This window comes from Pungitius pungitius, chromosome 1 (assembly GCF_949316345.1).
Source record: "Pungitius pungitius chromosome 1, fPunPun2.1, whole genome shotgun sequence".
NCBI classification, from domain to species: Eukaryota; Metazoa; Chordata; class Actinopteri; order Perciformes; family Gasterosteidae; genus Pungitius; species Pungitius pungitius.
Window position 1 is genome coordinate 34439909 of NC_084900.1, and position 26846 is coordinate 34466754.

Consider the following 26846-nt stretch of genomic DNA (forward strand, 5'->3'; position numbering starts at 1 on the left):
GTTTCCACTGCCCCAGATGAGTTTATTATATTGTGTGTTTTTGTGGTGTCTATATTCTGACTTATTTTTCCATAACATTTTTCGACCAACATTTACAGGATATATTTTGACCTAATACTTTTCGATTAAAAAAAAACAATTTTTGACCTATTGACCTATTTTGACTTCGACCTAACATATTTTTACTTTTATTCCATGATATATATATATATATATTTGTACCTCTTTTCCATGATATTTTTCGCCACAGCATATTTTGCAAAACCCAGTTCCTATCTCCAGAATAATTTCCTGGCCGGCTCAGCGTGGCATGGATCGAACCTCATACAGCAACACCATCTCCTGCACCGTGATAGGATGCTGCTCTCCTGCACCGCCCGGTTGACGCCGGTACGCGGCGGTAGAGAGCGGTGGAGGTGTGATAGCTACAGAGGTGTGTGTGTGAGTGGCAAGGTTACAACAAGACACACTGGCCTACTTTTATATCAATGATAACATTTGGACTTAAATATTTGGTAGAACTTGACATTAGGTTATTTGAACAGCTTTCTAGAACAAAACGCTGTGGAAAGAGCAAACATGTAATATGGGTGAGTCTCATTGAGTTTCACTCTACAGGGTTTAAGCCCAAATGATTGTGTTTCGGTACTTAGTGTTCCCACTGAGGTCAAACGAGCATTCAAAATACATAATACAAAATAACTTCAACAGGTAAAAATCCTTGCGGAAAAGACGGACCTGACAGGGGAATTTAGTTCCCTAATCTAAATTTTACGGATACAAAGAGGTCTCCGAGTTGAACCGGAGCCACGTGCACGTAGAAATCCTCCTGAACCGCACTCAGAGCGTTTCATCTGGCACGCGCGCACCTCCCGCCTCCTTCCGAGGGAGGACGCTAGAATCAAAAGACACGTTCAAAATCGGGGGGGGGGGGGGGTTCTCCTCTGCGTGTCACATGGAAGCACAGTAGCCGAGCCGAGGGGATGCGAGTGCGGATGGAAGGGGCTTGAGGGACCGCGGAGGAGAACAACCTGGGGGAGCACATCGGAGATCCAGCGGCGGCACAAAGGCGGGTCCGACCCGTCCCGGCCTCCCTTCTGGCTGGGGAGCGAGAGGGTGCGCGGGCAGGGCGCACGAGCTGGTCGGCGGGCGCTCATCGGGTGTCACATGCAGAATGCTGCATTCCCGTTTGGTGGAGCCCGACAACGTCAAGTTCTCGCCTTCGATTGATTGTGCACGCGGGGAGCGCCATGGTCCAAGGGGGAGCGGACACTGAAGGAAGCGACCGGGGTTGACGCTGCGCCCCCCCCCCCCCCCCCAAAAAAAATCTCCAAAACTGAGTGAGTACAGGGACGCTATAGCGCAATGCTCTGTGCCCGTGGTTGTGTGACAGGCTGGAGGGAGGTGGGAGGGTGGAGGTGAGGGGGGGGGGGGGCATTCATATGTGCCTATAGATTCAGATCGATAAGCAGCATCCTTTTTTCATTCAGGAAATGTAACCCATGAGCTTTGGCTGGCTTCCTCCTCTTTCTTTGTGTCCGCCCTGCCGGTGCCCCCCCCCCCCCCTCCCCGGTCATGCATTTAACACAGACACGTGTGCACCCACCTCTGCGCTGACGTTTTTTTTAAAATGATTTAAAGCCCCGAAATGAAATGATTCATCAGATAACCTGATAGTGATTTGATGAGAGGAAGGTGCAGGAAGCTTTCAACAGCCCCCCCCCCCCCCCCCCCTCCTCCAGTGAGATGTCCCTCCTGACTGTGAAGCATAAAGATAATTAACGTTAGAGCTTCCGTTGCCAGCCTCCCTACCTTCCTTATGAATAGAGGGGAGAGGGGGGAGAGGGGGAAGGGGGGGGGGGGGTGTAAGTTGACCTCGGGGACACGACACCCTTTGCCATCCTCACTTTTGATCTGACAATGAATCGGAAACAGGGGAAGAAAGGGAGGAGGAAGAGAGAGAGAAACACACATCTGGCAGGCGCAATGTAACCATGATAAAAGCTCGCGGCATCAGCATGAAATCCTTCTGTTGCTGTGGCTGCCCATCGCCTCTACCTGCACCCCCCCCCCCCCCCCCCACCCCCCTCCCGGCCCCTACACACAGACACACTTCACCTCCTGCTTGTTCCCCCCCCCCGCCGGCATGGTTTTGAGCCGCGGTTTGTAACCTGTTGTCGCGGGCATCGCCGCAGCCTGAGGTGTCACAGCCCAGAGGCGCGGCCGGCGGGGTCGATGCCCGCGGAGTGGGGGCCCATCACGAGCCACATACGTACCACACGGATGATTTTAGTGCACGCAGAGCGAAATGGTTGGGAGGATTTAAAAAAAATGTTTTTTTTGCTGGTTAACGGATGTGAATCATGTGATCACATCTCATGTTCTGTGAGTAACGTCAGACGGTGTTTGTGTCAGCGGCCGCGTGGCGCAGAGCCCCCGCTTGCTTCCTCACAGGGGCTTGGTTAATCGTTGTTGCAAGCAAACATTTGACCTAATTCACATTCTCACACAATAGCAGCCCCCCCTCCCAACCCCCCTCTGACTCTCTCTCTCTCTCTCTCTCTCACACACACACACTGCTGTTATTTGTGTCACCCAGAGGGTGAGGTTTTGCTCCACATGAACTCTCAACCAACCTGAGCAGATTGACAGACAGGCCATCGCTGGCTGGCTGAGCGCTAAAGGAAGCTCTCTTGTCATTAATAATGAACCCACATGTTAATGCTGCGCATGTTCCTAGACATTGGAGAAGCTTATTGGTGTTTTTGTTTGGTCATTTGTTGCCTACATGTCTTCATACGGATGCATTTCATCAAAATGATAACAGAATACATTCTTGACTTGTTGTGGGCCAAAACCATCAACCCCCTTAAGCATTCATTTTCTTGTTGAAGGGGGTTGGAGTATTTCGTTTTAAAATGGGACAAAATGATGTGTCATTATTTTGGTCAATTTGCTAAAAACGTATGATGTGTTCCGTTAGGTGTGTCATCCTGTTTCCTTAAAGCACATTTAAGTGTTGAGATTTTCCAAGTCAACGGTATTCATTTGGACCACAAACAACAATTATTTTCTTGATTGAATAATTGTTGGTGTTTAATGAGACAGTATAGAAAACATCACATTTCTTCAAAAGTTTCAAATCCAGAGATGACTGATTGATCATAATGTTGGAACCAGAAATGCAGCAAATTTGAGAAGCCGAAGCAAATGTAGTTAAATTCATCCAAGGATTTCTGCTTTTCTCTGTTTTATCGTTATTGTCGTTGAGCACTGGAAACTTTTTATCTGACATTTTATAAACAAACAATTCATTCTGATTATGAAAACAGGCAACAAAATAATGAACGGATGAATTTAGCAGACAAATGAACCGAATCATCAAACTGAGTCTGTTCACTAATCGTTGCAACTTTAGAGTCATTGTACTTGTTAATGTATTCACCAATTCACCTTCAACAGAAAAACAATCTATTTGATGAATCACCAATCGTTTCAGTCATTTCTGATTTAAATGAAAACGTCACTGCAGCTCCAACTCTTTCTTTTGGAGTTTTCCCTAAATCAATTCAACACGTTTTTAGATTACAACAAAGCGACTGTGTTGCTATGCCCGTTCCCAAAGCTAAAGAATACGCCTTTATGTTTTCAACTGCTTTTTCAATGGCGATGAGGTGCATGTGACTCAGGAGACCTGCAGGTATTAATGATCAACGATGCTCCAGTTTCTCCTGTGAAACAACCGCCCGGGGGGGGGCAACACCTGGCAAATCCGCACCTGCAGGTACTCTCTGGTATTTTGTAATGAGCAAACTGAGCGCCACAGGCTTGAGGGCGTGGGGGGGGGTTTGAGGGGGTGAGGGGGGGGGCTCTGTACGTGGCTGGCAGTGAGCAGGAAAAATCCGCCAAGGGGGGGCCTTTTCCTGCTCCTGCTCTGAGCTCCCCGCGTCCGATTGGTCGGCTCGCGTGAGCCAGCTCCAGGGCCAGAGATTACACTGCAGTGCTGAGGCGTCACTCCGGCTGATCGCCGCAGGCGGAGGCGGGGGGGGGGGGGGGGGGGGAATAATGGGTGGGGAGGTGTGGACACACTCAATGAGATACAGGGAAGAGGAAGGAACCCCTTGTTAGAAATGTGACAGCCTCCTCTCATCATCTGCTTTCAGCGTCTTCAAACACCTGCCGCCGGACTCCCACGCATTCCTCCCCCTCCGCTCTCTTCTTTCTTTGCACTCCACACCTACACCTTCCCGCTTTCTTCCCTCTCATTACCCTCTCCGTCTCTTCTCCTCGCCTCTGTTTGTCAAATCAGCACGGGCGTAATTGCAGTCGTGTTGCTGCAACTGCAAATGAAATGATCGTTGTCTCCTGTCTGCATCTCGTTCTTTAAATCCGCTGGCGTCCAAATAGGTCTGTGACATCTCTGACACGATTGCCGGCTGCTGTTGAAATACCCCAAAAATAATTCCACAGACGTGCGGGGGGGGGGGGGGGGGACAACATGTTGAATGGCGTAATCACTTTCTCAAGATGTGTTCAAAGAAGTATTCCTAATTATGTTGGTCACCCAGCGTGGCTAAATCCTACTTGGATGATACTAATAGCCGTGTAGCATGGGGTTCATTTGAACGATTTCATGCTGTGAGCGCTGGGGTTTGTGGCTGGAGCTCCTCAGAGAGATGCAAATGACCACAAAGTGTGCAGAACTTACACCGTGCAGAGCCGTACAAAGTCCTGTCTCAGCTGACATCTACAGTAAGAGAATGTTTCCACCGAAGGGACATCAACGCAGTAAAAAACACAGGAGAAGCGGTTGGTCAAGAAAACAAAGAAGCTCAAATGTCTTTACATTATAAATAAGTGTTTGCCTGTATAGTAAATCTCTGAATCCTCTATATTGAAAACATTTATGAAATATTTATCATGTACAAAGCAGAATTGAACCCAAATGAATGATTTGACCAAATGACGAGGTCATGAGGGGACTTTTAGGGAAGAAGAACAGAGAACAGCACTCTGCTTGGGATGCTTAGATGTCCTTATTAGACATTACAAATCACGTGGTACACAGACAGCTGAAGCCTCATCGTCCCAACAACAGCAACAACATACAGGCAGCATGTTCCCCGCAGTCTGCCGCTCAAGTCTTGTTGTTGCTGATGGACAAGTGACAAATAAACACGCAGTCACATTAGACAGATGGCGGGATTCGGCAGAGATTAAAACAAGCTTGTAGATTGGCCTTTTTTTTTGCTCTGGTGCCAGGTTTGTTGTTGTCTATGTAAAACACATTACCCTAATGCCAAATGGGAAACTTGTCTGGTAAGCAGCAAGGAGGGATCAGGAGAGGACGCTCTGCTCCTCCTGCGGTGGGTCAGGTCACTCCGCCTGGTGGCACGTGCAGCTTTTGGAGGTCACTCATCGTAATGCATTTAGATCTTGTTTGATAGGTGATATGAATTTACACGCGGGGCATCGGCACTTTTACGTTGAGGTATATATATTGAATTCTCACTTTTCCTCCTCCCAAACCGCTGCTTCCCTTCACCGCGGGAATGTGTTGGGTCTGGTTCCGCTGCACTGTTAACCCACTTAGCGTCGGATCATCTTGGCAATCAAGCACCGCTCGCTGCATTCTCGCTGCAGATCCCAGAGAGGCCGTGGCACTTCCCTGCGTGGATGAGTTGGAAGGTCGTGTGTGTGTGTGAGTGTGCGTGTGTGTGTGTGTGTGAGAGCAAGTGAGCGCCAGCGCTCCCACATGGCCTCCATGCAGGACGGGCTTATCTTCACGGCTCCTCCCTACGGCAAGGTCCTGCTGCTGGGTGCTATCGCTGCCGCCTCAGCCTTTGTTGTCACCATCCTCATCGTGGTGCTCTGCGTGGGCTGCCAGAGGTGAGGCACACACACACACACACACACACACACACACGTTCACTTACACAGACACACACATATGTTCATTTACACATGCAAGCCACCAGTGGTGGAGGAATTCCTCATTTAAATGATGCATTCACGTATGGAGCGTTTGAGGGGCTGATAACTACATGACATGTACTGTTGGTAAGTTTATGCTGTAACTATACATCATACGTTATTAGCTCAAATAGACTTCATTTCATAATATGAATACGCAAAGTAACAACAGCTGTTAAACAAATGTAAAAAGTGGAATATTTCTCTCAGACACACGCATACAAACACATGTAAGATGACTCAGACGTACATGGATAGTGACTCAAACTCTGCACACACACACACACACACACACACACACACATAAGTGCATCACTGTAGTAAGTGTCAACCCCGGTTACAGAGCGCTTGTGTGTTCCACAGGAAGGGGAAGACACACAATGTTCCCAGTGAGGGTGGAAAAAACCGTCTCATGGACATGGTAGGTATCAGGCAACACGCTCCTCCATGTTTGGAAGCAACTCAATTCACCAGGGAACAACATTTCAGAGAGCACCTCTTCAGTCTAATTGATTTTTAACTGGACCTTGGTGTGTGTGTGTGTGTGTGTGTGTTGTCAGGGTATACTCAAGCAGTCAAAGCTGCGGTCCATCAGTAAATCCGGCACTGAGATGAACAAGATGAACTGCAATGGCAAAAGTGAGTGAATTTTTAACATAAATCCTGACTTCTGAACGGAACTTGACCTTTTATCTCCTAAATGGTCTTTTCTTGTCTTAGCGGCATGACAAAGCACGCTTTTCAGTTTTTAATGTTGCAGTTCAATGTGCAGCCCATTTTGGATTCTTTGTGTGTTGCTAGATAGATTGGTATAGCATTGCATCATATCATATTTGCATGGTTTGTTGAATGTAAAAACTATGGTCTAACATCTGCCTTCAACACTGTCCTCGGCCCGCTCCACATCCGCTCCGGCCCCCGAATTCATGAAAAGTCCTTCTGCAATTTACCCGAAAACAGAATTCACGTTACAAAAACAACTCATTTCAACTGCATTTTTAAATTGACACAAACTTGCATAATCTCTCCATAGAAGACACAAAAGCTCCGTGGCTCCGGTCGCTGACAGCCAACAGGGAGCTGTGAATGTGGGCACTGTGACAGAAGCCTTAGAGGCTTTAAAGAACCATAAGCACATGTCCTGCTTCATACTTGTCCTGCTTCCACTGCAGTGGAATCAAGTCAATCTGGACACGTTGTTCCCAGCGTACCGTCAGCTCCAGATTGTCTCTTCCTACCAGCGAGAGATTCATCCATGTTCACAAATGTCCGTCCAAGCACAATATACGCGAGTTCTGTTTTCTGGTGGGCATTGGCCCCGAAGGGGGCACCCTAAAAAGTAAAAAAAAAAAAAGGTCCAGCCAGCGCAGACCGTCCGGCCCCGCGGGTCTAACTCTGACCTTCGTTCTCAAGGCAGGCAGCTTCCCCAGGTTCCCCCCGGAGAGGACGGGGAGCACACTTACTCTGAGGTGGGCCGAGGCTCCTCCGCCACACGTACTGACGATGCCATGTACGCCATGGTAGGCAGGGCCGGGCAGACGGACACGCCGGCCCCTCCGGCCGTCCCCGCCAACACCCCGGCGCCCCCGGACCCGGACGGCGACGTGGAGGGAGGGCTGCCCGAATCCGAGTCCGAGGTCATGTGCCCGCCTCACCCTCCGGAGACGGCCGAGTACGCCTGCGTCCGGAAGCTGAGGAAGGCCGAAAAGGCTCCCCAGAAGAGAGACAGCGGGACGGACATGGGGGAGCCGCCGGCGCCACCTCCACGCCACGCCCCGCCGTCTCACCCCGCCCCTCCCCCGCCTCACCCGCACAGCACCAAGTTGCCCCGAAGAAACGTGGACGCCTTCAGTGTCCCGGCGTTCCCAAAGGTTTGTTGAGGAACCTTTTGGCTTCTTTCAAAATGTTTATTTTACCAACAGTTATTCAGCTTCAAATTTCATACATTTCATATTGTGCAATAGTTTGACAGTAAAAATCGAGGTGCACTTACTAAAAGCTTTTCTCTAGCGCTTTCAGCTGCATCTCATCTCCATGACAACTGGGCAAACTCCATACGCTGATGAAGACCATGAGATGCAGTTGAAAGTGGAAAAGCTAGTAAGTGAACCTTATATTAAGATTGTTAAAGTACGAAGATGTTGTTGTTTGGGGTAAACCTTTTGACATTCCTTTCTTCGGGTGGGGGGGGGGGGGAGGTGAGGGGTTTTAGATTCACTTTTTAATGGAAGAAGATTAGAATCAAGTCAGAAAAACACGTAACGGCAGATAAACAATGATGGATGAAGAAACGCTTCACGGTCTCACGCTGCAGAGGGGACCGGCATTCGCTTTAATGGAAAGTGAAGAGCGGGAGATGGAGTTCACAGCTCAGCCAGGTGGTTCTCCAGAGGTCTGACACGGACCAGCAGAGTGTGGATGGAAATGTGTTTTAGGTTTTTCTGTTGTCATTGAGTCGGTCCACTGCGTTCAGTGCAGACATTCAGTGATTGAGGCGTCAAGTTGTGAGGAGAATAGAAACAGCAGTGACATTAGAGGAGGGGATCTTTACACGTTACAATAAGTTCCACAACTCTCAGTCAGTAAATACCTACAGTGGCTTCGCAGTGGACAACAAATCAAAGTAATAGATATTTACAACTCAACCTCACCTGCAACAGAGTGTCACCTGATCCGTGGGGGCGGGATTCCCGGCCTCGTCCTCCGTCGTCCTCCCCCTCCGGGTGACTGCAGGAGACCCCTCGCTGCCCTGCGTGAGGTCAGCGAGGTTGTGCTACCCGCCGTGACCCCGAGTTCTGCGACGCGTACACGCGGTTCACAGGCTTCCTCTTTGTGGATGACGCAACACGTTGAAATGGAGTCATCCGGAATATGAGCGCGTGGCTTCTCTCTCGCCACGAGCGCCGCCTTCCAGGGAAAAGCTGCTCAGTACCGTATGAAATCCCTGCGATAGATGTCACGAGGCCCACTTCTGCGTGTATGAAGTGGTTGATTTGTCTTGTCTGAACTTTTAAAACACCTTTTTTGCTTTGCTCACAAATAAATAGTCATAGAAGCCGTGAACGTGTGATTTGCCCCAAATGTAATTTTCTTTCTTGTTGTTGTTCTGTTTTCAGGAAGTGATGTTTATGGGCAACGGAGAGCAGTACATCTGGAAGCCTCCAGAGGATGAGGAGATGCTCGTGCACCAAAATAAAGCCCTGGGACCTTTGGGTGCTCACCCAGTGGAGAATATACAGCCCTCTGCTGCTGTGGTGAGCGATCACTCCTCCGTCTTTGCATGAACCGAGTTCATCTTTTGAATTAGTTCCTCTTCTATCCCATCGCTTCACTACATTATATCACTATTAAACGTAGCCCCAGTTTGTTCCTCTAGTGAACAGTATTACCAATGAATTTAGGAAAATCTTTTATTGGTTTCTGCGAGAGAAATACTATTAGACATCTTTTAAAAACCCAAGATCTTTTTTCACAAGTGCAGATTACAAATCTCAACACCTCGAAATATTCAGTTGAAATAAAATAGATTAAATAGAACATAATTCCAGCCATAAATGACGTAACCCTTGTTCTATTTGTTTGATAAGAAAAATATGATGTATTACTGTTTATCACAAATGTAAACACGTAGCCATCTATTTATATTGTTATTTTTTATTGCTAAATTTATTGTCATAAATATTGCATTAGTTGAAAGAGGCATCGAACTAAGTGTGAAAGTTTGAGAAAATGTTTATTTATTTATATTTCCAGCTATCAGAATAAAAATTGTTAAAAGAACAACTGTAAAAAACTTTGCTTTTAAGATTTGTCTGTCCGTTACATCCGCTCTGATTGGCTTTAAGTGAATGTGTGTACTTCCTGTAAAGAAAAGTGTTTTTTACAGCCCATAATCTCAGTTCATCTTGCACTGCAGGTGGCTGAGATGTACTCCAAGGTGTGCAAGCCCGGAAAGAAGAAACGAGCGGTTCCCGTGTCTCCCCCGGCCAACCCAGGCTTCCGGACCCTGGGTCGCGGCGACCGGGACGGGGGCTTCAGCGTCGTGGTCAAACCCCAGACGTGGGCCCTCCAGGACGGCAAAGCCGTGGGAGGGCCCCTCGACGACCACTGCTACGAGTCCATCGGGACGGAGGAGTGCGACCTGGCCTACGACAACGCGGAAGGCGGCGGCGCGTGGAAGCGGGAGAGGCCCCCCAACACGTGCGCCACCCTGCGGCCGCGGCGGAAGAAAGCCCAGCAGCCCTTGCAGCAGCAGCAGCCCCCTCCCCCGCCGCCGACGCAGCAGACCCCCAAGCTGCAGCACCTGCCCGCCAAAGCCCTGCTGCTGCCGGGGGAGAACCTGTACGAGAGCATCGGCGACCTGAAGCAGGGCTCCGCCACCTCCAGCACCACCACCATCTTCACCTTCAACGACGGCATGGAGATGTACGTGACGGGGCTCTGAGGCGCCGGCTACGCTGTGACCCCCCCCCCCCCCCACTCCCCCCAAGGAGTGACGGCTGAGCCCCCCCCCCCTCCCCTCTCCCCTCCCCCCCCCCCCCTCGTCACGCTCCCCCACACATACTGTTTACATTCGAGTCATAACATCAGGCCTCTCGCAGGCTCATCGGGCCTCGGGGGGCAATAATGTTAAATCGGTCGTGACCTTGGCTCAACACAAAGTCCGCTCTGTAAACCTTCAAATCCAAAGGTAGTGAATATGAAATGAGCACAAGAGCATTGCAGAGCGATCTGTAGGGAACAGTAGCACTTCTATTTTACTGATACATATGTGCAAAGCACAATAGAGTTTTAAAAAAGCCTAGATTTGGGTATAAAAGGTCCGAGCAGGACACCTACAGGGGTAAAGGCACTGCAGCGTGTCAAGTATTTTGGTAGCACTTATCATGAACAGGCCTTCGCTAAAGTTACGACGTGATTCAGGACGAAATTCGGATGGATTACTAATCAAATTACTTGAAAGCTCAGGGACAAAGAGAAACAATTATAAGAGTATTATAAGAAAAATTGCACACATTTTTCATTCCTCCTAAAGCTTTGACTAATTTCGATCGCCATGTTACGGATATTTCACTCAGTCGCGTTTTGTTTCATCCCACATGGACTTAACACCGTCTCTACTGCCGTCTGTAAATGGAGTGTTTTCCTTTGTCGATCCTGTTTCTGCACTTTGCCTGCTACAAGTTGCATGCTAAAAAAAAGCAAAGAAAAAAAAAGAACAAAAAAAATCTAACAAAAAAACTAAACGAGCACTGTCATGTGGTACCTCTATATGAATGTTATTTTTTCTAACGTCAGTGGTTGTTCATTTATTTTCTGAGTGTGTTGCTTTATTTCTCTGTGGAGCACAAAGCCGGTCGGATCGAGGGTGTTTTTCGACTCATTGGGACTCCAGCAGAGGGGAGAGTTAATTGTCTCTTGACACACACACACACACACACACAAAGAGAAGTGCTCGAGTCCTAAAAGGTGGAGACAGCTCTCTGCCTTGTGGTCATCTGCTTGAGTTTCGCCGCAGTAGAATTAGAAAAACATGGCGTCGGATCGTCCGAAACACTCTTTGTTATCAGTGTTAAAAATATTGCAAAAATGACAACAACAACAAAAAAACGTGAAGCAAACGGTTTTTTTTCCCGCCGGGCAGCAGAGGACGATTCAGAACCTGGACGCCGTTTCATTTGACCAAATATCCCCAGGAAACAATGTGATAATACTGTATGTTGATGCAATGTGTATGTACATTACAAAAGAGAAAGAATAATAAATATATCATCAGTGTCAAGAAATCTATCTTTTTCTATTATGTTTAAATGTGTTTTGGACTGACTTATCTTGTGACACAAACTGAAAGGAGAAGAAGAAAAAGAAGAAGACAAAAAAAACCCCAGCTGCAATGTAAAAAATGTCGGTGTGTTCTGTTTGTTGTTTTTGAAGCCATGTAGCTACGGTGTGTTCTTGGAAGCCCAGCTGAGTTAAATGTGGCAGCTAACGTTGTGTGTTTGCTATTCAGACTACAGGGTCTTGTACTCAAAAAGCGTGTAATTAAGTGCTGAAGTGCAAAAGATTGTAATGTTTTATATCAAGATTACTATTCATGAAATGTCAGTCGAGTTTATACTTTTGTAATAAAGTGGCACTTTAAAAAAATAAAAAGATGTTTTATCTCATAGTGTTATTAGATTTGAAAGAGAGAAGACTTGGCAGAAACACTGAAGGTAATCTTCACTAAAAGGTCTGATATCTAATATCACACACAGTTCACTACCACAGAAACATCTTCTGAGATTCAAACGGTTTTTTTACTAAACTCAAAAGCTGCCCGTAGACAAATGTTTTCAGCTTCAAAAGGAAAAATGTATATTCTTCATCTTACAATAACAATTCATAGATATTATTTCTCAGGCTGCTTGCTTCTTTTGTGTGCAACACACTGTCAATGTGTGTGTGTGTGTGTGTGTGTGTCTGAGTGGCCCTTCACATTTAAATGTATTTGTTTCATGCGCATGAATGTGTGTGCACGTGCGCGTGTAGCGGGTCTGAGTAGCTTGGGGGGGGGGGGGGGGGGGTTGGTTGGGGAGAGAAAAAAAAAATAGGTCACCCTTTAAAACAAAAAAGCTTGCCGTCAACATCGCAACCGTCTGCTGAATTTTCATTGGCGGGCTTGTCTCCATGGTAACAGGTTAACCTTGAGGCAGCAGTCACGTGGGCAACGGAGTCTTCTGCTGTCTTGGAGAATCTAGCGTGCGCCGAGTGACGTCCGTGACCACGGTGTGTGTCACACGAGGAGCCGCGGCTCGTGCCGAGGTGTTGAATCTCAAGGCGGCGGGGGGGGGGGGGGGGGGGGGGGGGGGGGCACGAGTGAGCGGATGAACGCGTGAACGACACCCTCCGGATTCACCGGAGGCACGTGACAAGTGAAAAGACACCGGGACAATACTGAGCGCAGGGCCAGGAACCGGCGGGAGAATCATTATTCTCACCATCAGATCACAGCGGGGGGGGGGGGGGGTGTTAGTGTTAACAGGCTCGAGGGTTTTATTGTTCCTTTTGTAAACCTGATGAATTATAATTAATATCTCGCATGTTTGCAGCTGGGCTTGGAACACAACGCATCCCATCCAGCATTCTCCTCAACCAGGTGCTTCTGTGAAGCTGCGTTTCATGAAGCCACATCATATTTTTTTGGGGGGGGGGGGGTTGAGGTGAGTGTGGACGCACCGTTCTGCACTGTGGAGACAGCGTTTTCTCCTATAAATCACAGTGAGAAGCTGAATGTGAGCCACACTGACACCCTTCGGCTTCGGAGGGCATCACAGAGGGGGAGGGGGGGGGGGGGGGGGGGGACCCGGACCCTGACAGTCGCGCCGTCGAGGATGGTTATTTGAGGGAAAGAAGCACGTGACCCTCCGTAACCTCGCTGGGATAATCTGATGCACAGCTGGTGGATCAGACACAATGAGAAAAATAAACTGCAGTTACAATGGAATCAAATCTTTGAGATGTTTTCTTCTAGCTGGAATTTAAGATTTATTATATCATTTTGCATTTTACACCTATTGAATGTGTAAACCTACATGAATTGTGGTAACATATTTGGTGCAAGCTTTCTTTTCTCTAGATTCGTTTCCATTTCACACTTTGTGGTGTAAGTGTGCATTTTTTTAATAGCAGAACATATTCTTGAGTGGTTCCACCAGCTGTGGATAATTTCATTCTGAGCCAAGTTATAATTAGCCCCAGTCTGGGCCTCTCATGTATTAACATTCAGTTAAACCTGGTCATTTGCAAAGACCTTAAAGACATTAAAAAAAACAATTTCAACTTTGTTCAAATTGTGTTTTTGTGTTTTTTACTGATCCAAACACGGTGGCTGGAAATCACTCATTTTCTTTCTCGATGTGAACAATATGAACCGAATTAGAGATCGTTAGATATCAGATGGTTGATGTGGTGGTTTGTCTATATACACATCAGGATTCTGACCTGCTGTTTAATAACGAGGGAAACTGATGATTTTGAATTACATTTCATATAAAAAGCTCATAATATCATTTGGTGGTATCCATGTTTCCAGAGTCTAACGGAAAACTTTAAACGTTTGATGGTTAACCGATTTACACAAGTTATGTTTTCAGGGTTCAACCTCAATCTAGTAAACTACTCATTTGAAAATAGTTACTAGGAAGAGTATTCCCAAGCAGCTGAAGCAACCCTGGATTAAAGTATATTATTATACAGTGATTGCAGTAGTGCAGCTCAAAGGCAGTGGCACTTTTTACAACAACTCCCCTACAAGATGACCAAGAATCTGCTGTTGTACAAGAGTAAAAATATAAATATAAACAGCGAATGTACGACAAAGGGAGTTTTCAAGAGGCGTTCGTAGACCCCCCCCCCAGTCCTCACCGTCCCGAAGTACCGGTCTCCAAAGTCCCCTGAAAAACACGACACGGTGGCCTCAGAGCTGATGCTCATGATGCACAAACAGCACGACAAGACACTCCGACTACGTGGAACAACGTTTGCAAACAACGGCCTGATTTACTTCAGATTTGCACTGAAGTGACACGAGTATAAAATTAGAATCTGCTGAGACATGTATGAAATACGTCACCTTGAAACACAAACGTTTATTATCTTTTATCTGAAGCAAAGTCCGGGGACATTTTTAGATTTCTCATAAAAGTAAAAAAAAATAAAAATAAGTGCACCTTTGAGGCTGTGCAGGTTGTGTGCTGTCAACGTCTTATGAAATACAAGTTATAGTTTTGGACAAAATGTTTGATACAGTTACAGAGAGAGTCGAAGGGCCCGTGAAGGCTTACCGATACCAGGAATCAGGTGTAACAAGTCATCCAGACCCTGGTCCACTGCAGTGGTGATGATTTTGACCTTGGGGAGGGCGAAGGCCACGGAGTGCACCCCGAGCTCTGCCATCAACAGCGACACCAACGCAATCTTTTCCTCCTGCACCTCGTGGTCCTGCTCAGCCACACGCACACACACACACACACACACACACACATCATATTGACAGCTGTCAAGCCTAGCTGCTCACCATCGTCAGAGGGATCATTTGCAATTGGAAAGGAAAGGAAATAAATATAATTTCACCGGGACAGAAATAAACTTCCAATTAAAAACCACACAGGTGAGCAATAAAAAACATGGGACGCATAGAGAGGAGACGAGGTCCCCTTGTGGTCTTCCTCAACGATGATGGTGTTGATATCAACCCACCAGTAGGACTCGCAGTGCCGTCATGGCAGCAGCGCCGGTGGAGACGGTGCTGTCCATTAGAACGACATGATCCTCGCTGATGTCTTTGGGCAGACGCAGGTAATGGAGCTGGCGAGGCCAGAGAGGAGGAGACGGGTTACCATGGTTACAAAAGCAGGATGGGTAGTTACCACGGAGACACACATGATGTGGGAGAATGAAAGAAAAAAACAAACAATGAAAACGTTGAGATCTTTAGATGAGATTTCCGAGTTATTATTTATTTATTAAGTCTTGATCTGAATATTAGACTTTAAGGGGATTCTCTTCTACCTCTGGTTTGAGTCGAGCTTGGTCTGGATGAGGATCCTGCCGATGAGGATCTTGCCGATGCGGACGTCCTTGCACACGGCCCTCAGGGCGGGCTCCATCGTCTCCCCCGCCCGCAGCACAGATACGCCGGTGATCTGCGGAGACGAGGCCGTGGAGCAAGCGTGACGAGGGGGGGGGGGGGGGGGAAACCTCCGCGGACACACTCGACTGGAACCGGAGCATCACTCACCCCTTTTCCTTTGTAGCTGCGGCCCTCGTACTCACAGCCCTGCGGAGTCTGGACCACTGTTTGAAGACACAGGAGAGACGTCCTCTCAGCACACAAACACATGACTCCCAGAGTCCCTGAGTATCTGTGCAGGTTTCAATATGAATAAAAATCCTTTATGCAGCAGTGGGAGCAGGCAGCTTGCCAACCTAAGTACGGCTGACCGCTAACACACAAAGATGGTGAATGCAATGCAGATCTGTAGAAAACAATAGGAAGAGGCCTCAGATTTAATGGTCAGAAGCATAGATGAAAACTAGTGTATTGCTACACTAGTGAGGAATGAAGACATGTACAAGTCACTAGATGCTTGCACCTGTCACGTAAAGGACGTCCAATACCATGACACACCGACTCAGAGTTTATTTCGTTCTAAAATGGGGAATACAAATAAACTTTTTCTATTACTCTAGAGGTTGAGCAGCAGCTCACAGTACACAACAACAAACAAACATGTAGGTGTCTTCTTTATCTAAACAGCAAAATTCTTTGAGTTCATTTTCCAGTGTTGGTCGAAAGTGTTGAAGTGCAGAGTTTAAAACACACTGCAAACTCTTACAGAGTCAATTGTACGAAAGAGCTGGAGTCATCATCCAGAGTCAAGATCAGATTGATTTGCAACACTTAGTAGAGTTAAACTAACTCTTTGATTGGGTTTGAAATGTAACTGTACAGTGTCACACTTCTTGAAGAGCTGAAAGAGGCAAAGATGCAGCGAGGGGAACTGCAGGTGGGGGGGGGATAACTGGATTCATCCCCACGAGTAACTCAGTCATCGGTTGATTACTACTAACCACTTTAGTCCTCACTCCACAGCCGCATTAACCTCTTTGAGTAGAAGATGAACTCATCTCGACTGGCTCCTTTATTCCTGCGTTACCAAAACAAAAAGAAAAAAAAGGAATTATAAGTCATATTGTATTTAAAGAGCCATGTTTGTAATGGTTTCTTTTTACAATAAAGATCCATGGCACAGAGAAATCACCGTGTCTCGGGTGGGATTTATTGTTAAAAAAAAACAACAGGCTTTTTTTTAACTTGTTTTTAAAAAAAGTAAACTGTGAACTTCTGTTGTAATTCGAGGCGCTTCATTGCGTGACGGAGCTGTGCGTCTCCACCCTCAGACACACGGTGGCGCCAGCCACTCAAGTACCGCTCACCTCCTCCAGCTGGCTGTTGAACGTGCTGCACATCAGGTCGATGGCCACCTCTCGGCACCACGATGTCAGCCAGCCTCATGGTGGGCTCGATGTAGTGTGCAAAGGCCAGACTGCTTGTACTGCTTGTCCCTCCCACGCTCCGTGATAGTCGGCAAAGCAAAACTAGGGCTTAGTACCAGCCCCAGCTGTGGATACATTGGTACAGTTTTGTTCTGTGTGTCTTACTTTCACTTTTCATGCAGAACTTGTTCTTGTATGTACTTGTGTGTACTTTTTCCATGTGGTACTTGAAGTAAAGGATCAGAATACATCCTCCATGCCTGGATCGTGTCTATTCTACTCTCACCATGGAACAAATGCAGCCGAGGCGTTGCATCACCATCTGATGCCACCTGTGGGGACAGCTGCATTCCCACAGGCAGTCATTAGAAATCATGGCTTGCGTTGCACAACTACGCACACGCACTGACTGAAGAGTCACTGGAGACAATCCGCTGTGACGGAGCACAACAGCAAAACGCTCCAAAACGCCCCCAAACCAACCTCGTTCTCTTCCCCCCGGCCCCCCGACTACCCCCTTTTCAGAGTGTTGATGAATAGCTCACGCTTGCACGGTGTGTCTGTGGGCTCCCCCGAGGAGGACAACAAGCATCCTGGCCGCGCTCAGAGAAAACAACAACAACAACACAAGGAGTCACATCTTACCTGCGGTCAGACCTCAAGGACCAACAGCCAGAGATTCTGGCTCCTGCGCAGTCCAGCAGAGTCATGTCTGCTGTAGGCAACAACCTGCTGCCCTGCAGCTCGCCTGTCACCATGGCAACTCAGAGCAACAATGACCAAAATCCAAACGGTGTTCAGTTTAGTTTGCTTTCCCGTGTCTTTCGCGGTCTGTGTCTACGGAGAGTAGACATTGATCTGTAAGAATCGCTTGGTGCTGCTGTCCGTGTGCGTGTGCGTGTGTGTGTGTGTGCGTGTGTCAGGCACTTAGAGGATCACTGTAACACTGGCAGCAACGGCCTGCTTTGCTATTAATAGAGACACTCGACGGGGACAGCAGTTTTCGGCTAAAGAGAACATCCTCACATTACAGATAATCAATGAATTTAACAATCATTTCCGCCCTAACAGGCTTTGCATATTTGTGTCCTTAGTGGGAGCTTCAGGGTCATCTTCTTAGTTTGTTTGAGTCAATTGTTACATTGTTGATGGAAAAAATAGATAATTTATTCATATATGGCCCATTTTCCTCTCAAACTATATAATGTACCACACCATCTGTTTTTAGAGCTTTTTAATGAGCAAATTAGGCCAAAACGCCAAGAAGAGCAACAGAGAAGGGTTTTGTCATCTAACCAAAATACCTCCTGACAAAATCCTATATGACAAGTTTTTGTTTATAATTTGACTTATGGTACTGATTTAGTTTTACAAAATCTATTTAAATGTTGAATTATAAAGTATTTTATGGTGATGTATTGACACTTTTACACTTTGTTAAATTAAAGCAATTAGCTAAAGTACACAAAACAGTTGTACTTAGGCAAGTAAGTGAATTTGAAGAGGCCATACACAGGGAAACAAAATGTGGATGTTTTGAATTAATTTATAATAAGAGTGACTTAGTAAGCCTGTGACGTCACCATGCAGCGAGGCTCGTCCCCCCCCCCCCCCCCCCCACATCCGATGGGTCCACAAGTCCCTCCTTTGCACAATTAATCAACACGATCAGAAATGCCTTCACGTGACCGGGTCACAACGCTGCTGCCGACCGAACACAAATAAAAGCATCACGGGAGTACTTCCGGTACGGAGATTATAAAACGGAGGCATGTAACACGGAGACCATCGTGTACCTGTCCGAACGGGACGACATTATTCTCCCATGAATACGACCTCCGAGCCCGCGGCATCGGCTGCATTTCTTCTGCTCGGCGCTGTGGGATTGTGGGTAATGTAGTTTACCGCCAAGCGCTTCCTCGCAAACGCAGTTTCTAGGTCAATTAACACATCCCACGCATGCACTCCCCAGCACTAAAAGTACTGATGTGATCATTTTTTTAATGTATTTATTTACTTTTTTTACGTTTTGACATTTAAAAAGTTTCACAGAGAGAGAAAGAGGTAGAGACAGGAAGAGAGAAAAAGTTAATAGCAATTTACAAAGCAGATTGTCTCGGTGCGTCTCCATCACAGTTCATCGACAGCTTGCAAAGTTTGTGTCAGTTTGTTGTGCAGAATGAAAAGCTGCCAACTTCTGTGTATCGCTTCTCGCTGGAGGGATTCATCCCCTGGATCTGATTCCCATTTGTTCATTTGGGGTAAATATTCCAGAGTTCCACTGCATCCACTTCTTCCAGCAATGTGGCTACGATATTCTTCCAAAGGAACCTGCGAGCAACAGAAAGATGAATACATTCAAAGTGAAAGTTAAACATTTAGGGAAACAAATATTGATACCAATCATGTGTGTATTCTCAACTAGAAGCTCGTGAACTTTTAGCAGGACGACTGGGAACAAAAAGGGGGAAACAAACACCTACCAGCTGCTCAAAGCTCAATATTTAACATCTCATATGTCACCTGTCTAATTAGAACAAAAACTGAGATTTCATTTCTCTACACATTTATATCCTTACACCTCTCAGTCGTTTAAGTGTATCTCTCTTTATTGTCAGACTGGTCCTTAAAGATGAGGTTTCCATTAGTAAAAACACAGCCTCACCTCTGCTGAGCAGCTGCAAGTTGCGCCCCTCCTCCTGCACCTGAAGCTGCAGCACCTGCTGCAGCAACTCCTGCCGAAGCGTTTCCTGCACCAGCCCCATCCTCTCCAGCTTCTCCCCGTTCAGACGCAACAGGGCCCGGCCTGAGAAAGTGGGAGCAAATGAAAAAATGTTAGGTTGATTTTGTGATTCTTTCAATCCACAATGCTGGTGATCCCGGCGGTGTGCGACCTGTGATGGCGTGCTGGGAGAACGCCTCCACGTAGGCCAGGTAGTTGTGCGGACAGTGCTTCTTCAGCCATTTGCAAACGTCTTGTTGAGACCAGAGCACGACGGGGCGGATCAGGCTGGGCTGCGTTGGGCTGGTGTGATATATTCCATAACTGTCACTGGAGCGGTGCTGAAGACATGCGATGAAATACAGAGTAGACGGACACGTATCGTAGGAGTACTCCAACAAGTCTTGCAGAGAGTTAAGTGAGAAGATTGACACAACATTTGGACAGTAAACGTCAAGCTAATGCAGCGTACTGTTAGCTTAGCGAACGACACAAGCTCATGTTAAAATGACTTATTGGGGTTTTATGGCACATTTGTACATCGGGGATCAGGCCTCTATGTGATCAAAATAAGGTTTGAACCTCTCGAAGATGCAGCAGCAGCTCGGTAAACAGCACAACTGGAGGAGCACGCAGGCCGCTGTGATCATGGGATGCATCTCTTTAATCTTACAAGATGTAAAACTATGGAAGACCGATCAAACCGGGCCTTTGATCAGTCACTCAGTTTTAAAAATTCAGCAGTTACAGCATTTCTCAGACTCAGGATTTTGTTTTATGCAAGTGGTGCATCAAAAGGAGAAAAAGGCAGGCTTAAGATTTTCGCCGTAAGTCTTAATTTGTCAGGACTATTGTGATCAAGAGGAATGTGTAGAAAAGCTAAGAAGACCCTTAAAATACAATCACAATAGATTTTAAATGTAATTTCAATAGTAGGAGTATTCATCTTATGCATTTTACTTTGTAATAAATAGTGTCCATAATCTCAGTATCAAGTACATGATCCAATGAAACACTGATCCATGAACGATGACCACGCCTTTTTGGGAAATATATTTAATTACTTGGCTCAAAAACTTAATGAGAACAAAATAAAAAAAACAAGTATCTAATATCTAGCAATTTAACCAAACACTTCTGTATTTCTTTAATCACCTGTGATTGTGTTGTGTTGAGTGTAGTTGTCTAGCACATCAAAATGTTATTTAAATAAGTTGCATGAAGCACAGAACAAAGCGGCTCGTATGTCACTCTGAGACCCACAAAGAGAAGAGCAACAATGAACAGTACAGTATACTTAAGACACAACTACTGTGACACTACTGTGCCTGCACCACGGCCACATACGTTTAGCTTGGCATGTATCTGCATAACTCCTGCTCCACACTTAAAGAGCGCTGCCATTCATTTCCTTCCACTTTGTTCGTGAGGACAGCGTCTCTGCGGTTGCGTGTTGTGTTCTGAATACTCGCACAAAAAGGACCCGCACTCCTCCCACGATGAAGCAAACAGTCAATGCAAGAGTCATTTGAAAAAGTTTCACACAACCCATAGGAAGCGTTTTCTCTAATTAAATTGTGTGTTGAGTGCTTTTCGACGGCAGACATCACTCAGAAGGCGCTATTGTCCCCTAAAAAACATGCTGAATGATTTTCATTATTAACTAATCTCGTGATGAATTGTTTAACCAATAAATTGTCCGACAATATTTATTTTATTTATTTATTTGAAGCTGGAACTAAAGATTTGTTTTTCGGTTGGCATTCTTTCTTGAAAAAAGGCATAACGATAATTATTTTCTTTCAACAAGGACTGAATGTATTGTGCAGCAGGCAGAGACTATAATGAGTGTTTCCAGCTTTTCCTCGTCTCAAACAGACGTGAGGAGTCTGTACATGTATAAAAAAAAGGTGAAAAGCTACACTGTGGGACAAGAAGTGAAAGTACGACACACACACACACACACACACACACACACACACACACCACCCATTAAGTTTATGTTTCCCAAAACAAAAATAAACCAGCCTCTACATATTGTGCACCCAAGAGGATTGAAGCGCACAAACAATGCGTTGTGTAAAACTCTGTTATCAGCCAAGTCCAGTCCTACGTCTGCAGCTTAGGCTTCAGCTCATTGCCGCCTTTTAGAGGCTCCTTCATGGGGTGAGGACTACGAAGGAGGACACTTTACTGCACACGGGGATCGCCCCCCCCCCCGGCGAGCACACAATGCTGTCTGCAGACAACAAAAGGAACCTCCATTAAAAATTAAATTAAAACTGGAACAAGAAGGCTACTGGAGGCAGAGGGGATGACGATTCACATAAAGAGATCTATAAAGAAATATATATTTTTTTTAAAAAGGCTTTGCAACAACGACTGCAGACTGTGTACCAAGTATTTTCCATCAAACTAAATTCTGCTTGCTTCTGGGTGCTTCTGCTCCGAGTCGTTGACCGGCGGGTTCGCTTTAAAGCCAAAATGTACTAAAAAGGCCTGTCAGAGCCCACCAACCCGGCCGGGAGAGAGCGACTCCCATTGGCTGCAGAGAGAGTGCCGCCCAGTGACAGACAGGATAGTTACTGAACACCTCCGAGGGGTCCCGTGCCTCTATATCGTGAACACACAAAGAGGTGCTCTGCATTTACTCCCTGCAGGAGTGCACTGGGGCTCACTGAGTAAACTCACACTCGTTATAATGCAACCACTAAATTGACACTATACCTGCAGGGCCTCTGTGCCCGGCTGCTGCAGCAGCTTCACTGTCCTGCCGCCTGCGGTTTTCTGCCCACGTCCGTCATGCCAGGTCAGGTTCCCGCCTGTCCGTCCACCGAGCTGGTGCTTGAAGTCCTCCGGCAGGGCCCTGTACTCCACAGCTGGCCTGCAGAAGCTGAAACTGGATGCCGCTGCAAGGTCAGAAGCAGGGGGTAGAACGGTTAGATGGCCGGATCTGCTCGTAAGCACTTCCCGCAAAGTAAAAAAGAAAAAAGCAGCACGAGACGCTCTGCAGAAAACACTGCGTGACTTGCAAATAAAAGACGAGAGTCAAATTCCCCCGAATAAAGGCGTGGGTCAGGGATGAACTCATGGCGAATACCTGCGCTGTGTCACGGAGCGGGGTATGAGGTAATGTTCAAAGTCACCTGAGCCTGTACAAGCTCATGAGTAATTCACAGAGGTCCCAGTTCAGGTAACAGTGCAGCCTCTAAGGAGAGCCACATTCTGGTCATTAATGGCGAGGCCTGCAGGCAGACGTCCAAGCCCAACAGCAGGTGGCTTCCCAACACCCACTGATTAAAGAAAAGTGTCTAGTCAACACGCTGTCACTGGCAAAAGGTCCTGGCAGGGAGCCACGGGTCATTACTGATTCATGGGACAGATTTGAGTGCAGCTGTGTGTGTGTGTGTGTGTGAACGTGCATTTCAGTATCTTAAATTGAGAAGAACATTTGAAAGAGAGGACTGTTGAGTGTTTGAGGAGATGATAGAAGTGCTTCTCCCTTCTATCATTCAACGCCCCCCCCCACTGAGAGAGCAGCGAGTCTTGCAATCATCAAGGCAAACCAGCAGCATCAGATTATTATGAATAAAACTCTGCATCAGTCCCTCCGGGCTGCTGCAGTAACCACAGATGAGCCCCTTCCCCGGATTCAACACGTTTAATTAAGACCACTTGTCAGACTGAGTTTCTTGCTTCCTTTAGCTTTGCTGTCTACGAGGGGTGGAAGGTTTGAAGGGGGGGGGGGGAGATAGAAAAACCCTTTCATGAGCAAGAATCGCACTTAGCATGCTGCGAAGGTCCTCGCTTTGCATGCAGTTCATCTCACGGGGCATTTGGATCAGATCGAACCGAGAGCAACGCAATCTGTCACAGGAATATTCACCAGGATCAGTGGGTCCAAATAAGACACATTTTGAGTTTGGAGTTCGAGTTCTTACTTCGTAGGTTGATTTATCGCGGTGTGTACTTCCTCCTGCAGTTACTGGGTGTAGTGCACACCGGGAGAACCGGTCGAACGAGCACGCCGCCGAGTTGGAACCAAACAAAGTGCACCTCCGTGCGCGCCCCGGTGCGAGTACGCGAAACGTCGACGTGTTCGTTTGAAACGCGCCCCGCGGAAAGCCGCCTACCGTCCACAGCCATGGTGCTCCCGCGCCGCAGAGGATCCGCTCAGACGCCCATCACCGGCCCGGTGCCCGTCGCGGAGACTGCGGGCGTCCTACGCGCGCGCAGCTCTCTCTCTCTCCGTCTCTCTCTCTCTCTCTCTCTCTCCCCGTCTCTCTCTCTCTCTCCTTCCTTCTCCACCGGAAAAAAAGTTTCAGAGAGGCCTGACAGGAGGGGTGACGCTCCACATTAATCCCTCGCGGGTACCTGTGGAAATAAAGCTGCTCACGCCGTCTCCCCGGTGTCTTCCGCCGCCGCCCGTGGGTTGTCTTGTCGGGAGACGCGAAAGGAATGTCCCCAAACAGCTGTGCAGACTTGTTTTCCGCTGGACTTGTCGTGTGTGCGCGTGTGCAGTGCGTGTTTTTTTTTTTTTTTCATTTCTATGTCGTGAGAATCAGACGCGCGTCTTTTTCTCATGAGTGCGGCCCCGGGCCCTGTCATTATCACAGCCAGTGAAGACTCTGAAAAGGCTCCTCGCCGCCGCAGCATCCAGCGTATTGGAACTCCCCGGTGCCCTTTTTCCTTAAAGAAAGGGAGCTCTGTGCGCGCCTGTGGGCAGAGGCCCTTGTGTGTCTCGGGCCCTCTGTGTGTGTGTGTGTGTGTGTGTGTGTGTGTGTGTGTGTGTGTGGGGTGGGGGGGGGGTTGTCCACCAGAGCTGCCGTACGATGCCAGAGAGCACCCTTACTAAATGGGTCAGATATTCAGTAAGAAAAACACAACAACAACAGAAAGGGCCAAATAACAAACTGGAGGCAGCAGAATAACATAACATCTAACAGAGCATTACATTTGGCACACACACACACACACACACACACACACACACACACACACACACACGGGGCCTGGTTGCCTTGGCAGAACGTTTTCAGTTGGTCAAACGTTCCCACCACAGCAATAATGGACATAACTAGATCCTGCTTCAGTCGGTTACAGCTTTCTGCCAAAGCACACAGGGCTTCCAACCCTCTGGACGTCTTCTATCAATTTCCCGACCTGCAGACCAGGGCGCCGTGGGTCCAACGCCGGTTAGTGGTTTGTCTGCTGCGAGTTCAATAACAAATTAAAAAAACGGCCCTGCAGTCAGCATCGCACTTATTAGAGGGACAAAAACGCGCAATAACAAGGTGAGGTGGCGCCCCGGGGGGGGGACTCGCCTTCAACAAGAGGGGCCTGTCTAAGTGGGGAGGGACCTCGCTGTTCACATGAGGCATGCACGGCAAATACATAAAAGGAGGTGGAACGGAGTTTTGTGAATCTTACTGGAGCGTCAGGAGCTGGGGGATTGGGCCCTGAAGGGTTGGACTAAAATACATTTCATGGTTCCCATCTGTGTGTTTAGAAATGTCTCATATTGTGACATCAGACGACTCCGGTTTAGATCATTCACTGACAGCGCTGCGAGTGTAATCAAAGCGAGAGCAGCAGAGGAAGAACGGCGTTTCTTTTCTGTACCAATTAAGACACGATTGTCCTCAAGATGTTTTGACAGGGGAGCAGCAGTGCAAGCGTGGTGATGAGAGTAGACGGGAGAGATCAGTGCAAGTGGTTAGGTGTTCTGTTGCGTAACATTGGAGAGACACAGATGCTTACCAGACGAGTTTAATGACCTTGTTGACTTCTGACCTAAATGAAAAGAAATTGTATTTGCAGTCCATCAACATTTTTATTATGCAAAGTGAAAAATCCTGCATTTCAAATACTTCTTAAAGTTATGTACTTGTGTTTGTATCGAAAAGTTCTCATTATGCCCAGTGGACGTTTTTTGCTGATTTCTTCATTCTCGCTATGCATCATTGTGTAAATATAACGATGTAAATGTAGTGCTTCCACTTATCTTCCCTGATTAGACCGCATCTCAGGAATGTTTGGACCAACAGCACTTGATGTCCATCTCTTCATTGATTTTGGTTGTATGCATGACGACTTGCATTTTCAGAAGCCAAGGAACCAAGTACCGGTCAAGTATACGCACCCTGCCTCCAAAAAGGTAACAAAATGCCGCCATCAGCACTTCGCTGTCTGATTTATTCACGTTATCTTGTTTCTTTAATCAAAATAAGATCTGTGTAATAAGGTGTATGAGCGTGTAAGGTGCAGATAACTCTGGACGGTACCAGGATACGGCCAAGAATGTGAAATCTTCAGACAATGAGTCGCTTTTCTATTTTTTGGGGGCAGAATGTCTGCTATTAATGTCTGCTCCCTTTTCTTGTTACCACTGTGGCTTTTATAATCATCCCATACAAATGTGAATTCAGTGTGCTGCTATAAGAGAGCATGATGTTAATTTTCCCACATCTCACCTAATCTACAGTTTTACCGTGATGGTATCTCACTGATGTTGTCTTGGATGATTTAACCTCCACTCTGTGGCTCCATCAGAATGGAAATAAGCCGAGAGTAGATATGAAGCAGAGATCCCTGCTGCTTTGATGTTTATTTGAAAGGACTCCTTTGATATTTCTTCTCCATCACTCCTCTCCTATATCATACATATCTGAATTATGGGCAGCACCCCCCCCCCCCCCCCCCTGCTGGTTACCGTCTCATTGCCTCTCTCTAAGAAATAAACTGTAGTGTTTCCCATCCAAACTGCCCATGTGGTTGTAAACCGTGGTCACTATTTTACTCGGCAGGTTGTGCGTAGTTCCTTCAGATGATGGTGAGGAAACGCAGACTGGAACATTTGGGCTCCTCTTAAACTTAAACTAAGCCTCCACACATTCGGCCTGTTTTGAGCGCTACGAAGATGAAAGGGAACGCTTGAATTTATAGTTTCCACAGGAGGGAACATCAAAGGGCCTCAATTATTAATAGGATACTTTGAGGTTTATACCGAGCATTTTTTTTCCAACAATGGCTTTTAATTCAGAAATATTCCAAATACTATAAATATTTTATTCATATGTTTTTTATATGGTCGTGCCCGGGTAATCTAGAA

General features: G+C 46.9%; 3 protein-coding genes across 5 annotated transcripts; 1 reads left to right on the forward strand and 2 right to left on the reverse strand.

The window, feature by feature from the left end:
* The first annotated feature begins 825 nt into the window (after positions 1-825).
* On the forward strand, positions 826-10443 carry si:dkey-70p6.1 (uncharacterized protein LOC570575 homolog). 3 transcript variants are annotated; one of them, XM_037480325.2, is made up of 8 exons: positions 826-1340; positions 5644-5889; positions 6337-6394; positions 6534-6612; positions 7498-7844; positions 7984-8073; positions 9090-9227; positions 9890-10443. In XM_037480325.2, exons 2-8 carry the CDS (start codon positions 5756-5758, stop codon positions 10415-10417), a joined length of 1374 nt encoding a protein of 457 aa, XP_037336222.2. In that variant the 5' UTR covers positions 826-1340; positions 5644-5755; the 3' UTR covers positions 10418-10443. The 3 variants fall into 3 exon arrangements, with proteins under 3 accessions (XP_037336222.2, XP_037336218.2, XP_037336220.2); XM_037480321.2 differs by having other exon boundaries at positions 832-1340; positions 7387-7844; XM_037480323.2 differs by lacking the exon at positions 7984-8073 and having other exon boundaries at positions 834-1340; positions 7387-7844.
* A 3819-nt stretch (positions 10444-14262) lies between these two features.
* LOC119223480 (uracil phosphoribosyltransferase-like) lies at positions 14263-17073 on the reverse strand. The gene is made up of 6 exons (XM_062565270.1): positions 16954-17073; positions 16588-16664; positions 15526-15810; positions 15214-15321; positions 14799-14955; positions 14263-14408 (listed from the first exon to the last, which is right to left on the reverse strand). Exons 3-6 carry the CDS (start codon positions 15745-15747, stop codon positions 14263-14265), a joined length of 633 nt encoding a protein of 210 aa, XP_062421254.1. The 5' UTR covers positions 15748-15810; positions 16588-16664; positions 16954-17073.
* A 2117-nt stretch (positions 17074-19190) lies between these two features.
* samd10a (sterile alpha motif domain containing 10a) lies at positions 19191-24499 on the reverse strand. Its single transcript, XM_037478567.2, has 5 exons — positions 23869-24499; positions 22463-22644; positions 19908-20076; positions 19679-19819; positions 19191-19344 (listed from the first exon to the last, which is right to left on the reverse strand). Exons 1-5 carry the CDS (start codon positions 23879-23881, stop codon positions 19322-19324), a joined length of 528 nt encoding a protein of 175 aa, XP_037334464.1. The 5' UTR covers positions 23882-24499; the 3' UTR covers positions 19191-19321.
* Positions 24500-26846: the final 2347 nt, after the last annotated feature.